Raw genomic sequence first — 15779 nt, forward strand, 5'->3', positions numbered from 1 at the left:
CTACCGAAAACCTGGCCCCAAATATGCCGCAGATCCATTCTCACAAAGTGAATGTTTATTAGTACATCCAGAATCCGGAGCTAAGAGGGGAAAATTTAGTGTCTCTCTGCAGATGGCTATCACTTTTTAAGGTGTGTGTAAGAATGCACACACATATCCCCATGAATACATACGTACACATGTGTGCACACAAGAATACACATTCTTACGGCCATATGCATACATGGACATACACACACAACTGCAGATGGCTGGGAGCCCCGCCTTCTGCAGCACATAAGTACACGGGGGTGATCCTAAGTGGCTACAATGAAAACACAATATGAAGACTTAGGGCTTTGGAGGAGCTTTAGAAAAGGTAATGCAATGACCTCAAAACAAATCCCACGTTTCGTTAATTTTTTTTTCCTTTTAAAACTATGGGATGCCTCATGAATTTACATGTCATCCTGGTACAAGAGCCAAGATAATCTCTACACTGTTCTAATTTTAGCATCTGGGCTGTCAAAGCTAACACTCAGCATTAGCATTTAAACAAATTTCACTGGAGGGGAAGTAAATCCAAACTTGGATGTACTTTTTAGATTTCCAGTGGGTTTCCTTTTAGCTCGGTCCACTTGGCAGGAAAGGCGTGGAGCAGGACGGCTGTCTCTGGGGTTGGCCATTTTAGAACCTTCGCTTCAAAGATTCTACTGGCTTAGAGACGTGAGAAATGTCGGCCAACTCAAGAGATGGCCAAAGCCCCAATTGGAGAAGTGGTGCTTTCAGGAGAATTTATGAAATAATTATATAGAAACCCAAGGTCTTGGGCTACGCTCTTTAAAGGAATTATAAATCCTACTGCTACCTGAACTGGTCAGAAATTTAAGATTCCATTTCAGCACTTCTCAGGGGTGTCAGTCACAGCCGAGAGAGTAACGACTTCTAATTTCACCAGGACTAGTCGATGAAATGGTAGAGGGGGAGCACCTCCTGGTAATTGGGGAACCCATGCATCAAAAGGCCAAGGCAGAAGAAAAGAGGAACGTATTCTCCCCCCAGGGCCAAAAAAGTGCCAATTATGTCCAGGGGCTCTCTCTGTTTTGGAATAAGTAATGAAATAATCACACATGGGCACGAATGTTCCTTTTGGTTACTCTATCACCTCCATACAAGGCATGATTACAAATTTCAGCAACATAAGCTCACTTTTGGCCGAGGGAAGAGGAATATGTATATATATATATATATATTTTTTTTTTTTTTTTTTTCTGAATGAACAAAATCATCAAAGTGGCTGATTTGGATTGGAAAGGAGGTTGGGGGTGGGGTGGGGAACCACTGCCCGAGAATGAGTAAGAGCGCTGTGGGTCGCATTGCAGCCAAGGGCTCAGGTTTGCCATGCATACTGCCTGTGGGGAGCCAGATGCAGAAGGAAGTGATGATGCACTGGGGTGGGGGGGTGGGAGCGCCAGATATAAATCTGTGTGATGGGAAGTAGAGAGATGGACACGGCTGGCCACCCTCCCAGGGACGAAGAGGGCAGAGAAAGGACCAGGACCAGGTTCTCGGGGAACTGCCTTGAAATAAAACCTGGCTAATCAACTGCACAGTAAAAATGTGGAGTGTGAACCCATGGGAGCAGTGTTTATGCAGAGTGAGTCTGCACCCAGCAGTATCTGTATATGCCGTGGGGCACTAACTATGGAGGTGGATCTCACCAGAACACTAGCACTTCATCCCAGAGTCTCTCCATAGTGCCTCCTGTCACCAACCCCACTTTCCCACAGCGCGTGGATGTGCGAGTGCACGCACGCATCCTTTCTGTTTCTGCATCAGGAGCCCTGACCAGAGTGCGTTACTTACCGAGTTTCAATAGCCAGCCTTCCCGGTCTGGATTGAAGAAAGTGTGAGTGAGGTCATTCCCATCATCTTCTGGGATTTTAAAGGGTTCGTTTTTTATGCTCTCATACAGATTCTGGGATAAAAGACGACATTGCATGTCTCTGGTTCTAGAAACATCTCTTCTCCCTCCCCTTTCTCTTCATTCATTCAGTAAGCACAGGTTATGTGCCATGATTTGTCAGGCACTGCGAACAGAAGAACAGGACCAGTTCTGCCTTCGGGCAGCTCGCAGAGACAAAATAAATAAGATGCCTAATGGATAATTAAGAAAGAAAAGAAAGCAGCCTGACTTCCTCTCACACTTTGTTTCAGACTTATAAACCACTTTCCCCTCCTGATTCCCTTGCTGGGCCTCATGACTACTTTCTTAATGGACTTTATATAATTAAAGAAATTTTACGAGCAGAGCATATGTCTCACTCTTGTCCCATGTTCACCACCACCTGGGCTAGAGTGCGCTCACCCGGAGCAGCTCCTCGGGCAGGTCCCCCCCATCATTGATGCCACGATTCATGGCGATGAACCTTTCCACAGTGGGCTTATCCTTGACATTGGGGTTGTGCAGGCTGGTGTTCAACATGATGATGGCAAATGAGAGGACGTAACAAGTGTCTAAAGAGAAAAGCAAAAAGAGGATCAGAAACATCTGGCCAGAAGGACCAAGAAATGTCCCATGAAATCAAACTAAAAGCCATGCTCTCAAAAGGATGAGACAAATCCACGCATCGGGATGCCTTCTAAATGCACACTACTGACTGCTGCTGACTAAAGAGTTCCACAAATAAGTGCATCAAGTATTCAAGACTTAAAGGTGATTATTTTTCAGATTGCAAAAGGAGAATGCAGCAGGCAACCTGGAGAACGACACAATGTGTAAAAAAGAACATCCCAAATACCTATGAACCCTCTACCTGCTAATGACTTATTTTGTTTCGTTACACAAATGTGCCTAGTGCAGCACATCACAAATGCATCTCACAGATGCACACTCTAACAACTGGAATCAAAGCAGAAAGATAGTTTTGATCCTGCTTTTTTGCTAACCTTATCAGCATTTTCCTCATGTCAATAAAGCCTCGTCTTAAATACAAATTTTTTGTTTTTTTAATTCTTTATTATTTTTTAAGATTTTATTTATTTATTCATGAGAGACACACACACACAGAGAGAGAGACAGAAACAGAGACAGAGACACAGGCAGAGAGAGAAGCAGGCTCCATGCAGGGAGCCCGTCATGGGACTCGATCCCAGGTCCCCAGGATCAGGCCCTGGGCTGAAGGCGGCGCCAAATCGCTGAGCCACCCGGGCTGCCCGAAATTCTTTTTTAAATTGAAGTATGGCAGACACACAATATGACGTTAGTTTCAGGTGTATACATGTTGCCTCAACCACCTCGTACATTACTCCGTGCTCACCACCATAAATGAGCCCACCACCCATCACCACTCGGCGTTACTACAATATCACCGACTATACCTCCTATGCTGTACTTTTCAGAATTCTAGTTGTAAAACAAGTAAGCCACAGAGATGAAGGACAGGATTTTTAATAGTTGCACATTGCCTAACAGCTACTACAACTTACATTCCCACCCCCTTATTCCTACTCCCTGGACTTCTGGATCTTTCCCAACATTTTACTATTATAACTACCACTTAAATCACTGTTCTTGGCATGAACCCAGGCCCTGTTGTTCTGGAAACTATCTAGTGCCGAGAGAGACTTTCGTGGGAAATGCTGGCCATCAGTGGGGCACACGGCCGCCCTACCTGTGGACTGGAACACCCCATTATTACACTGGCAGTAGCGCTGTGCAAATGCCTCCATCATCCGGTCAATCTTCTGGGCCTCTCCCGGTAGCCGGAAGCTCCACAGGAACTGCCTGAGTGGTGAGGACAGGTATGTTACTGGGCTGGGGCTCAGGGACACCGCTCACTTCTCCAGGAATGGTTGTTACATTTCCCATGGATTTTAATACGAAAGTGCAAAAGGGGGACCCACTGGCATTGGGCTTCCAGCTCTTAGCAGGTGCAAACTACAGTTCTATATCACTGTTCTCTTAGTCAAAGGTAAAGTGTTTAAGAGAAGGTGAAAAATTAAGGTTTTCCTGTATAACACAATGATTCACCTCTTCAGATTAATATACAAGACTGAAGTAGAAATAATGCTCACGTTAATGAGCTCTCATCTCTGGAAAATAAGATGAGGTGGTGGAAAAAGATTTTCTATCAAAGCATTCATAATTGATCCCTTTAAGTCAAAGAGGGACCATGGCCAATAGGTCTCATTGTGCCTTATTTTCACCTGCCCAAATAGCAACACAAAAGATGGTGCTGTTGACACCCCCCAGCAGCCAGGACACTGGAGGACAATGTCTCCAAAGATTTTGTAAAAATGGGGGCACATGGATGGCTCAATTGGTTGGATCTGACTCTTGGTTTTGGCTCATGTGTCATGAGATCGAGCCCTGCCTATGGCTCCATGCTAAGTGCGGAGTCTGCTTGGGACTCTCATTTCCTCTGCCTCTGCCCCTCACCTGCCTTTGCATGTGTGTGTACCTGCACTCTCAAACAAATAAATCTTAAAAAAAAAAGAAAAAAGATTTAGTAAAAAATGTAAATTTACTTTCCTAAAATGAAGTGAACAGCTACTGAATTCCTATTCTAGGGCAGAGGATTAAAGGGTTTTCTACACTGAAAACTAGAAAAAATTTCCAAATTTAAACATAAACCAATTTCCCAATGAAATTTCCTATTAAAACACATGAGGAAGAATTTTGTGAAATTTGCCTTCAGGACGGGGATTGTTATTCAGTTCTCGTTAACCATCCAGTCCTCTCGGCCACAGGCTCTTAGGCCGCTTTCCTTCAACATACAACATACTTCAGGATGCTCAACACGGGCCCCCAGAGACATCCCTTCACCAAAACGCCACATAGGACAGACCTGGCACAGAGATGTGCCTCTCCCACCTCCCAGGGCACCATCCCCAAACACACTCACCGTAGTGCCTGGACAAGGTTAAGGTCAGTGAACTCATGTAACTCCACAAATGCATGAAGAACCTGGATATTAAACTCGTCTCTAGCAAGAAAAACAAAGATGGGGGTGGGGGTGGAAGTCAGAAACCGAGCCTGAGAATCCAAGCTTCTAGCCCCAGCCAGGCACTTTCCAAGCCGAGTCCCCCAGCCCCACAGACTCCATACATGGCGAGGTCCCCACCAGGCACTGTTCGCCAGTACAGCCCCCCTCAGCACCAACTGAGGACAGAACCCAGCTGCCCGAGGACAGCGCTCTCTTTGGGGACTTGGAGCACACCGGAACTCCTGACAACCCACTCCTTTCTCCCGAGGCCTTACCTCTCCCCCAGGTAGTCACCAATGGCGGTTTTATTGAGGCCTTCCCCTTTGTACAAGAACTGGGCAATGTCTTCACAGGTATTCTTCAGCAGGTCATTCTCTATTAAGAATTGGATCCCCTAGAAGAGACATCAAGGATGCCGATGACACTCACACCCTAGAAACCTCTAGAAAGGAGGGGAAAGGGCAGAGGAAGGACACACAGCAAGTATCTAATAAATACTCGGCAATGGACACGAAGGGTTAGGGGAGTCCCAGCTGAGGAGCCAGGGCAGAGGACGTGACACTGGGACGTGTGCTCCACAGAAGGGCAGGAAGCTGTGACGGGCACTACCGGGCTCCATCTGAGCGTGGCAGATGCCCATCTTAAAGCCCGAATACTCTGGTTTCTCTTCAGATCATATAAATCTTTCACCTTTTTAAAGTCCGAGGACTCCAGTAGCACCCTCTCCACTCACCTTTTTAGGGTCCATGTTAAATTTTTTCCTGCCCATGGCTACCTGTTTGTTCCTCTGCATGTTTTTCCTGTAAAACAACCACCACAGCCATGTTAGTATTCCAGGCAGTCAGGAAGCTGTGAAAGCCTAGTATCATTCCCACTTGCACCCACGGACTTGTAGAGATTTTTGAAAGTGCTATCAGGAAAGCACAGGCGTACTTAGGTCTAAGTGCGGAAGGTCAGCTGAAAGCCTGATCCCCGCCCCAGGTTTGTTTGTTCCTTTTACTCCATGCTTCTCTTTTAACATGATTAAAAAAAAAAAAAAAACTTTATTAAGGTATCACGTACATATCATAACAATATGCCCATCTTAATTGTACGCTTGAACGATTTTTAGTAAGCTTATGAAGTTATGCAGCTATCACCACAACCAGATGCAGAACATTTTTACCACCCAGCAAGGGTATGCTGTGTGAGTGACATGTGAGTAACTGGCCTATGACCTCAACCAGCCCGCCCCGTGCCCACCGGCTGGCATTCCAGCCGCCTACAGCTGGGGCAGGGAGAAGTGAGAATGCCATAAGCACCACTGCACATTCTTTCCCTGGGCGTGCTTTCATCTCTCCCAAGTGAACACCTGGGCACAGAACTGCTGGCCATGGCATGGGCGCGTGTGTCACATGACAAGAAAGTGCCGCTCCCGAGCACCGGCACTCACCGACACCAGAGACCCTGGGCCCACTCTCAGTCTGGGCCTTATTATCACTGAGTCACATGTGTTCTGGATGCAAGTCCTTTTTCAGACACACTATTGCAAATGTTTCTCCTTGTGTGTGGCTTACCTGTTTCTTCTCATAGTATGTTTAAGAGAAGCTTTAAAGTTTGATTAAACTCCAATGTATTCACTGTTTTAAAGCTACAATTTTTAAAAATGTAAGGTAAAAAGGCTGTAATCCCAAACTGACAATACAGAGCCTGGCAGTGATGAGCTGGCCATTCTCCGCAGACCGCCTGGCTTCACTAAGCCCTAATGGCACCGCCCATACCCGCTTAAAATAACAAACTCAAATGGTCTTAGGAAGCCAGACAGGGGACTTAGGCTTACAAAAATACAGACATGTAGTGAGTTAGAAACAGCCCAGTTAGTGCATTAAGTACTTAGAAAACGGTCTGGGAACCCCATTCAAAACTAAACTCTGGAGGTCACTGACGCTCATGTCATTAACCTGCAAGCGCTTCTCGCAGTGTTGCACTAGAATGCCATGTCCAAGCTCTGCTCCCAAGCGTAGGGGAGGCACAGGCGAGCCCCCCGTGGCATCCGCACCCAGAAACTCTGGGTGCTCCAGCCTTCAGAAATGGTGCGAGCAGCATTAAGCTTTTGACACTAAGGAAAAGCACAAACTCTAAAATGCAAACACAGTGGACAGCAAAGGGAAGAAACACCAGGTCACACAGTCATTTAAGGGATGTTTCAGGCTCTGGGGGCCTTCAGAGTTTTCTGCTTTGATGTCTGCAATGATATGAAAGGTCTTCCCCTGCACTGAAGAGGGGAGGACAGGAAACACAGTGCCATGTGTGCTTGCTAGGGACTGAGGGCAGAAAGCACACTTCCCTGGCCACATGCTGCAAGCACAGGCCGGGAGCTCGGGAAGCCCCAACCACAATACCCAGCCGGCAGCTGGGCGAACTCACCTTTCTTCTGTGGACCCGAGGTTTTCAATTTCATTAGCTACCTCTGCTATCTCATCCTTGAGCCTCTACAAAACAGATAATCCAGAATTACCAGGGGGGCCAATGCAAGCGAGAGGAGCCCCTCTAACAGCTCACAGAACTCCCTCCAAGCAAAAACAAGATAAAGCAAAGCAAAATGAAATAAAATAAGGCAAACCAGAAAAAAAGTCTTTAACATTCCAGAAAATTCATCTGTTTAACAAATATTTGTTGAGGTCCTACCGGATAGTAAACATTCCGAGGAATACACAGGTGAGAAAGATAGCTCCTGACCTCAAGGATCACAGTCTAGGGAAGAAACTTATAATCATACACACCATGTAAAATACGTATTTTTTCACTGAGATGGCTGCGCTGCATCCCTGTAGCTCACTAAGCCAGTGTGAGAAGGCTCAGGAGGAAGGACACACGCCCAGCCTGCCCGGCCCGCGGTGCCTGGACTGGGCCAACACTGCCGCCAAGCGGCTGGCAAGGGGAATGGCCAACCCGAGCTCCTGCCTCTCCTCAGCCCCTTTCGTGGGTAAGGCCGACCCTCAGAATGGACGGTCACGGTCACGGTCACGCGGAGGGGGCCTGGGGTGAAGAACTGCTAAGATCTCCTAGCATTCACCAAAGAGGAATCAAAGGATTAGGGCAAGTGATCAAATTATACTGAAGTCAACAGCACAGCAAGTCTTTCCTTTCCACTCTCTGCAGCTTTGGGGTCCCAGAGTAGGTCCCTGCCCTCCTCTCCCCACCCCCGAGCTCCCAAATGTTTTACTAAGAATTCTACAAGAATAACATCTGCTGCCCTAAGGGCTAAAATAATCCAACCAATGGCTTCTATGACTTCTGTCCTACAAAGCTTCACAGCTCCACAAAGGATCTCAGAAACACTGATGAAACAGCGCTTGCTGCTTAAATATCTCACAGGGACGAGCAGAGACGATAAGTCCTGTAGGAACAGGGCCTCATTTACCCCTGATGGCAACCCATCAACAGGTGCTTTCACTCGTTATCTTACAGCTGAAGGAACTGATGTTCAAAGAACCCGATTCCTATTATCTGAGATCGCTCCTCCAGCAAGGGGCAGAGAGCCAGGACCGGACGTGGGTCCAGCTTCACCCGAAGTCCATGTTCCAAGCCCCTGAGCCCTCATCCACACCCCACTCGGTAGTGAGAACCCCGCCTGGGAGTCAGAGGGCCCGGGTCACCTAGTTGCGACAACTGACCAGCTAGGGGAGGGTTCACGGACCACCCGACCTAAGATTCCATCTTCTCACCGGTGAGACCCGCATGACTACGCTTTCCTCAGAGCTGGGGGGGTCAGCTCAGAAGGCACCTCTCTGTAAAGGACAGCCGGCACAGGGCAGGCGTCCCTGCTGTGACCTCCTACCTGAATGTCGGCCAGCAGCTCCTGCTTTCTCCGCCGGATATTCTCCAGTTCCTGACGCTCCTCTGCCGTCAGGTCACTGGGAACTGCAAGAAAGGAGGGAAATGTTACTAAGAAAGCTTTCTCTCACCAGAAATAAACAGACTCCGGAGACCACAAAAGGACAAGGACACCACGGAAGAAACTAGAAGCCCGTTTTGGAAATGGGGACAGCTCTGGCTCCTGTTCTCCATCAGCTTCACCAAAGGAAGCAAGCGCCCTGCTCTCAGAGAAAAGCTCTGCTGAAGGCGCACTTGCCATGGAAACAAGAGAGAAAAGGCAGCCTGAGGTCAAATGAGGTTGGCCAGGGATAAAAGGGGACTGTCAGCCGAGCCCTGGCCATCTTCAGCCCTTGCGGCGGGGACACTGGAGGCCCCCGCACTGGGCCCACCCCGATCCACAACCACGTCCACGATACCCGTAAGTAGGGAGGGGACAGACTACACACGCGCAGGGGGGAAAGTCCAGAAGGAGACACCCCACCTGAGTGCTTAACTCTGAGGACGGGGTGACTTCGCCCGGGCTTTGCACGCTTCCCGCTGTGTTTTCCTGCACTCTCCTCCTCAGAGTCCCTGAGTTCCCAGTTCTCCCCACGCAACACTTCCTCCCCTGACACGCACAGGGGCTTGGACAGACGCCCCCTCGCAGGGCCCTTCCGAATGTGCTGGGGAAAGGCAGGAGGCGGTCGGGAAAACCGGGGTTCGAATCCTGGCTCCAACCCCCCAGGAGCAAGCAGGGGCGCCCTGCCCCAGGCAGCCCCTCGGCCCAAGGCTCCACGCACTCAGCAGGCCGCCGTAAGGACAGAGTCCAGCAGGGAACGCGGGAGCCGCAGAGCCTTGGCTCCTGTTTCCTTCGGGGCAAGAGCAAAAGGCACCCACATGGCCTGATGGAGGGGGCAACACAGGGATGCTTCTCCACCCGGGTGGTGCCTGAACAAGTTAGAACCGCACCTCGCGGCACAGGCCACACGTGGCTACTAAGCACCTGAGATGTGACTAGACCAGTTTGAGATGGACTATGTGTGTAAAATACCCGCCAGACTCTACATGAAAAAGTAAAATAGCTCCTGAATATTTTATACTGATCACACATTAAACTCATTACTTGATAAATAAAATATACTATCTCAACTGATGTCACTTGGGCCATGGGAAGTAACGCATTTTGTGACTCTTACTATATTTCTTTCTTTTAAAAAAAAAAAATATATATATTTATTCATGAGAGACACAGAGAGAGGCAGAGACACAGGCAGAGGGAGAAGCGGGCTCCCTGCAGGGAGCCCGATGCAGGACTCGATGCCAGGACCCCGGGATCACACCCTAGGCAGAAGGCAGAGGCTCAACCGCTGAGCCACCCAGGGGCCCCTCTTACTATATTTCTACTGGACAGCACGGAGCTGGAACAACAACAGCTCTGCCTACAAGCTTGGACCCATGACTCCCTTTCTGGGACACTGAGACTTTATTGCACTTGGAGACTTTCCCCAAGTATTTCATAAAAATCATGGAAGACAATAAAAGAGGGTAGAAACAACTGACAACAGTGATGTCTACAGCACAGGTGAATTACCTCCCTTAGGTGAGCTGGCTTTTTTTTTTTTTTTTTAAGTAGGCTGCACACCCAGCATGGAGCCGGACGTGGGGCTTGAACCCACAACCCTGAGATCAAGATCTGAGCTGAGACCAAGAGTTGGACACTCAACCGAATGAGCCACCCAAGTGCCCCAATGTTCCCCGCCAATCTTCTCTCGAAAAGTGTCTTTTAAACTTCTCCAAGACACACTACAGAACGCATTTGCTACCTCGACCCGATCTTCTCCATACACAACAGTACCAGAAACGTACCTTCTTTGTGTGACATCCACTGACATTTTCAATCATCCTACCCTTCATGTTCTTCACAATGGCTGTGATGTCACAGCCTAACTAATTCACTGAGTCCTACAGTAAGGAAGCACCCATGTCAGAGGCTGGGGGATTCCAGTCCAGGTCACCTTCCAGGAGTGACCTCACCGCATCCCGGGGAACTCCGAGGGAACAGTCACCAGTGCTGGACTGGGGACAAATCAGCTCAGTTAGAGTGAACACCACCCTGAGAAACAACACAGACTCTTCCAATGCAGACTCCAGTCTCAAGAAAAGCACACCTGAAGGAATTAATTCTGGTTTTTCTGGATTTCACAGAGAAGAATTTCTAGTCCATGAAGACTAGAAGATCTCTTTAAGAAATAATTTCCTGAGGTTCTAGAAGACAAATGTTCATTCTAATATAACACGGTGTTGAAAATTGAGGCAATAGTTCATTTTTAATAGCTGTTCCATAGGGGAGAATAATCAGGCTTTGGTTTTGAAGCCACAGAGTCGGCTTAATCAGATCAATGGGTCCCTAACTGAGCAGAGGTAAGATTAAGGCCCTCAGAATGAGGCTGATGAAAAACAGACCCAGCATGTAGAAAATTTACATCTCTAGATTGTTGTGTGCCCCGGGAAGCCAATGTTTCTCATTCCAGATTGGAAAATCTCTGTGGTTGCTTTCTTGTGAGAACCTCAGCACCCAACCAGTCTGGGATCACAATCACACACGGCCATTTGTCTAGAGGGTCACAATCTATGGTTTCTGTGTTATAAACTCAGAATGTGCTGCCGATCCTCTACCTTCCAAGATACTATTGTAGAAACAGTAGAGGAATTTTTAAAAAGCTATCAACCTACTATGTCAAGTACAGGAAGCGGGGCCACTGGCAAACATGATTTCAACAAACTTCTGGGACAGAGAAGCAGAGTGCCAACTCCTCCTCCTGGAAGGCAAACTCCACGGCAGTGGGGGCCTCGTGCACCTATCACTGCCACGTCTGCAGTGCCCAGCACAGTGCCTGACACACCAAAGGCTCTCAATGTGTATTTACCTGAGGCCAAACAAAAGAACTGAGCAGAGCAGCTAGGCTGGGAGACCTGGGATTGCCCTACAGCGAAGCAGGTTCAGTCCAGCCAGACTAAAGCACAGCCTCGCTGCACACATGCCCCCACCCCACCCCACGGAGCTCCCATTTAACCTGTCCACCACGCCTTTCTTACACCCACAGAGATGGCCAAGCCTAAAGACCAAATGAGAAGCAGCAAGGCAGGGAAAGAAAACCCGTGGAGCAGAACAAAAGAAAACTTCAAAATAACAGAAAACTGTGAAAAAGGGACAATTAAACAATACACTCCTGGAAATTAAACATATTTTTGTCCTCCAGCCTCCCTGCCCCCTGCCCCCGCCAAGTCAAAAACAGATGAAAAGATAAAGGTGAGGCACTCCTGCGGAATAAAGAGCAACAAGACTTAAGATAGAAGCAGAAGTGGACTCACTCAGAGGCACATTCACTGTAAAAATTCAGAAGTTGGAGGATGCCAGGTGATCCTACAACCTCCATGAGAGCAGGAAGAGAAAGGAGGTGGCCGGTGTAACAGCAGACACTGTGAGACGGGGGAGGGGCTTTCGAGGTCTAAATAAACATGATTTTGACCCTAGAATTCATTCTCAGTCAACGTGGAGGACAAGACAGAATCATTTCAGCCACAGGACTCAGTTTATCTCCCGTGCTCCTTCAGGAGGAGGAAGCCGTGCACATGGGGGCGAGGGTGGTGCAGCCCCGGGAGCCCACGGAGGACACGCGCTCTGCTCTCGTGCGTGGACAGAAAGCCCAGATCAGAGCAGGAAGCCCACCGACAGGCTGCAAACAGTTCATCCCAGAGGAGGACTGGCAAGGCAGCTGAGAAGTATTTCCAGTGTGTGAAGGCACCACAGGGCCTCCTCTCAACAGAACAGAAAGCATCACTGGAAATAGAGAAACAAACACTAAAAGGAATCAGGAGCCAGCCGGGCGGGCAGCCTCAGCGGAAGGCAAGAAAGCAGAGTCCCCTGGACCTTAGTGCTGGGAGCAGCTCCCGAGAGAGGCTCCCAGCTGAGCAGCAAGCACATCCTTGTAATGGTGCTGTGTAGTGGTCAACTTTTCCAGTCAATCTGTGAACAAAGCATGAAGGCTACTTTAAATCATGCGTCATCGATGGCGAAGGCCAGAGGGAGGGAGCAAACAGACAGGACATGGGGGACCCTACAGCACCCGCTTACAAAAAAGCAGGGACAGAGATAACAGATCAATGAACACGAAAATGATGTTGTAAATATGTGTATGGAAGTTCCTAAAGTGAAAACGAAGCAAAAACTGGTAAGCCATCAAAAATGGACAGGGAGAGAGTGAAAAGGAGGAAAATGTGAAGTGGAAGTGGTCAAGAGACCATCTCTTTGATAAAATCATCAGTGGGATGAGAACATTAATATGCACTTGGCAGCACCTACCAGAAGATAAAAGCCAGAAAAAGTTAATTATTAGCGGCTGCTTCTGGGGAGTGGGTCGGGAACAGAGAGATGGGGCCTATGAACTCCTGAATACTTGCTTTAAAAAAAATACATGAAGGTACTATTGCATTCTTTTTAAAGATTTTATTTATTTGAAAGACAGTGGAGGCACATGAGAGCATGAATGGCGGGGAGCAGGGGGCAGAAGGAAAAGCAGACTTCCCACTAGGCAGGGATCCCAGGATCATGACCTGAGCCACCCAGATGCCCCCATACTACTGCACTTTTCTTAAGATTTTATTTATTCATGAGAGACACAGAGAGAGGCAGAGACACAAGCAGAGGGAGAAGCAGGCTCCTTGCGGGGACTCGATCCCAGGACCCCGGGATCCCGCCCCGAGCCGAAGGCAGACGCTCACAACCACTAAACCACCCAGGTGTCCCACTACTGCACTTTTAAAATGAAAAATAAAGGGGCGCCTGGGTGACTCAGTTGGTTGAGCATCTGCCTTCAGCTTGAGTCATGATCCCAGGGTCCTGGGATCGAGACCCCATGTCAGGTTCCCTGCTCAGCGGGGAGCCTGCTTCTCCCTCTCTCTGCTGTTCCCCCTGCTTGTGTGCACATTCTCTCTCTGTCAAACAAATAAATAAAATCTTTAAAAAAATGAAAAATAAAAACGTTAATCCTAGAAAAGACGGGCCTTCTACATCCTGGTGGTCAGAAGGAAGCGACGTCTGGGTAACTTGCAGCAGGAATAAACAAGACATTTATTCACATGTGCTTTGATGCTGCCTCCTGACATCACCCACAGGATCTCTAAACCCTCTCTGTGTTCCACCTTAAATCACAGCGCTGTTTGACTTATGGTTCAGCAAATCATCTGAGAACTTCTCCTTTTAAAGAAGGGCAGGTTTACATCTCATCTGTCTAGTGGGATTCTTCCCTGAGTCCAGGAAAGATCTAGCACCCTAACACACGTACCTCTTGCACTTAGACGCATCAAGGTAAGGTCACCTCCCCACTTCAAGCCCTCGCTCGCACACTGCCCAGCAGGAAAATAAATGCCGTGGAGAAAATGCTTCATTTCACTTAAGGGCAAAGAGAAATCAAAACCGTGGCTGGAGAGGGAGCGGGGTGAGCGACCCCCAGGATGGGGCGGGCCGCAGCCGGGGCAGGAAAGGAAGACACAATCGTACACACTCCGCACCCGGCACCCCGCGTGGCTGGATAAACAGCAGGGCCCCCAGGAAGGGCCCGCCCTGGGACCGTGGCTTTCCCTCCTCTCCTCGAAGCCATGAGGGTTAAACTGCAAGAGATCGGCTGACGGGCCAGATGGCAGAGAAACAAACAACTCCTCCCTCCCCCGACTGCCACGTGCTGCAGCCCCACGTCTGTGCCAGGAGGGCGGCTAAGCCCCCTTCTCCTGAAAAGAATGGCAACCGGGGCGGCAGCAGCCCGAGCACAAAGGATGGGGAGCAGAGCGCCGGAGGCCTAGAGGCCTCGGGAATTCACTCCTGCAAAGGTTAATTTACAAGGTGTCCCCCTTCCAGCGAGGCGGCCAGTCCAGGATGGGCCCCCCCACTCCCTCGCGGGGTTCCAATTCAGCGAAGGGGATTAAAGTGCGTGCAACAACAAGGGACCATTGTGTTCAGCTGTGAATAGAAAAGCCACACAAGGGAAGCTTCCATTTATTTCTTTATTTAAATGTTGCTCTGCAGATTTTACCAGTGCAGAGCCCCAGAGCTGAAATGTGCTCCATCCAGCACATACAAAGGAGGACTGTCTTAAAGGGGCAGCTCCCATAAACAAGCACATGGCGGCAAGGCCGCTCCGCCGCTCCCTTGCAGCCCGGAGCAGGTGCCCAGCGATCCGCCATGAAGTTCAATCGAAAAAGCAGTTCTGAGAGCAGTTTGTGCTCAGCGGGAGCACAGGCAGCCGCCTGCCACAACGCACACTCTGTCCTACATCCCCGGGAGCGTTAAAGATGTGCTTTAGGACCAAGACGTCGCTCTCCGGGGTCTACCCCTATACCAGGTCCTGCTGCCTCGCTTTAAAACACACCCCTTGCCTTGTTTTTCCAACCATAATCATCAACCATCGCCCTTCTTATATATAGCCTCTGCCTTTCAGTGGGTAAGAGCCCACTGAATTTAAACCAGCACAGCAGGGAAATGTTCTTAAGAAGTGAGGCCAAGAATCTAGAAAGGCCCTTCCTTTTCCCCACATGTGCAGAAGGTAAACAGACAGGAGAGAACATCCTGGGCCACGTTCCCACCCAGGCCAGGGCATTGCATCCGAGTGTCCGGATGTGCTCTTGGGCCTGCAGAGCACTGGTGCCAGAAGTACCCCTGCTAATAATAATAAGCAAGGCCAAACCCTTTACAGACCTGTAAGTTTTATGAAACTGAAAACACACAGCCTGCAAAACCTAACTGCAAGCCCCAGCTAAAACAGGAGCAGCAGCGGCAAAGTGGAGGACCAAGCTTTCTCATGCCTCTCTAGAAACTGCTACCAGCTCTGGAGAGATAATACAGCTATTTACAGCTTTTGGGTTCCAGAGTGCAAATCTGGGAAACTGTCCAAGGGAGTGAAGGCAGTTTCCTTCCCTTCC

The 15779-nt window shown here is 48.9% G+C and overlaps 1 protein-coding gene across 5 annotated transcripts in view; it reads right to left on the minus strand.

The window, feature by feature from the left end:
* CYTH1 (cytohesin 1) overlaps window positions 1-15779 on the minus strand; it is a 77698-nt gene that overhangs the window by 10465 nt on the left and 51454 nt on the right. For 4 of the 5 annotated variants that reach the window (XM_077854451.1, XM_077854448.1, XM_077854450.1 and 1 more), the window contains exons 2-9: window positions 8788-8870; window positions 7374-7438; window positions 5701-5767; window positions 5243-5361; window positions 4887-4967; window positions 3654-3766; window positions 2348-2496; window positions 1846-1957 (exon numbers count right to left, since the gene is read on the minus strand). In XM_077854451.1, coding sequence (XP_077710577.1) covers window positions 1846-1957; window positions 2348-2496; window positions 3654-3766; window positions 4887-4967; window positions 5243-5361; window positions 5701-5767; window positions 7374-7438; window positions 8788-8870 — 789 coding nt within the window. Of the gene's footprint in view, window positions 1-1845; window positions 1958-2347; window positions 2497-3653; window positions 3767-4886; window positions 4968-5242; window positions 5362-5700; window positions 5768-7373; window positions 7439-7634; window positions 7701-8787; window positions 8871-15779 lie in introns of all 5 variants that reach the window. The other variant, XM_077854449.1, reaches the window with a different exon arrangement.

Source organism: Canis aureus, chromosome 16 (genome assembly GCF_053574225.1).
Source record: "Canis aureus isolate CA01 chromosome 16, VMU_Caureus_v.1.0, whole genome shotgun sequence".
NCBI lineage: Eukaryota > Metazoa > Chordata > Mammalia > Carnivora > Canidae > Canis > Canis aureus.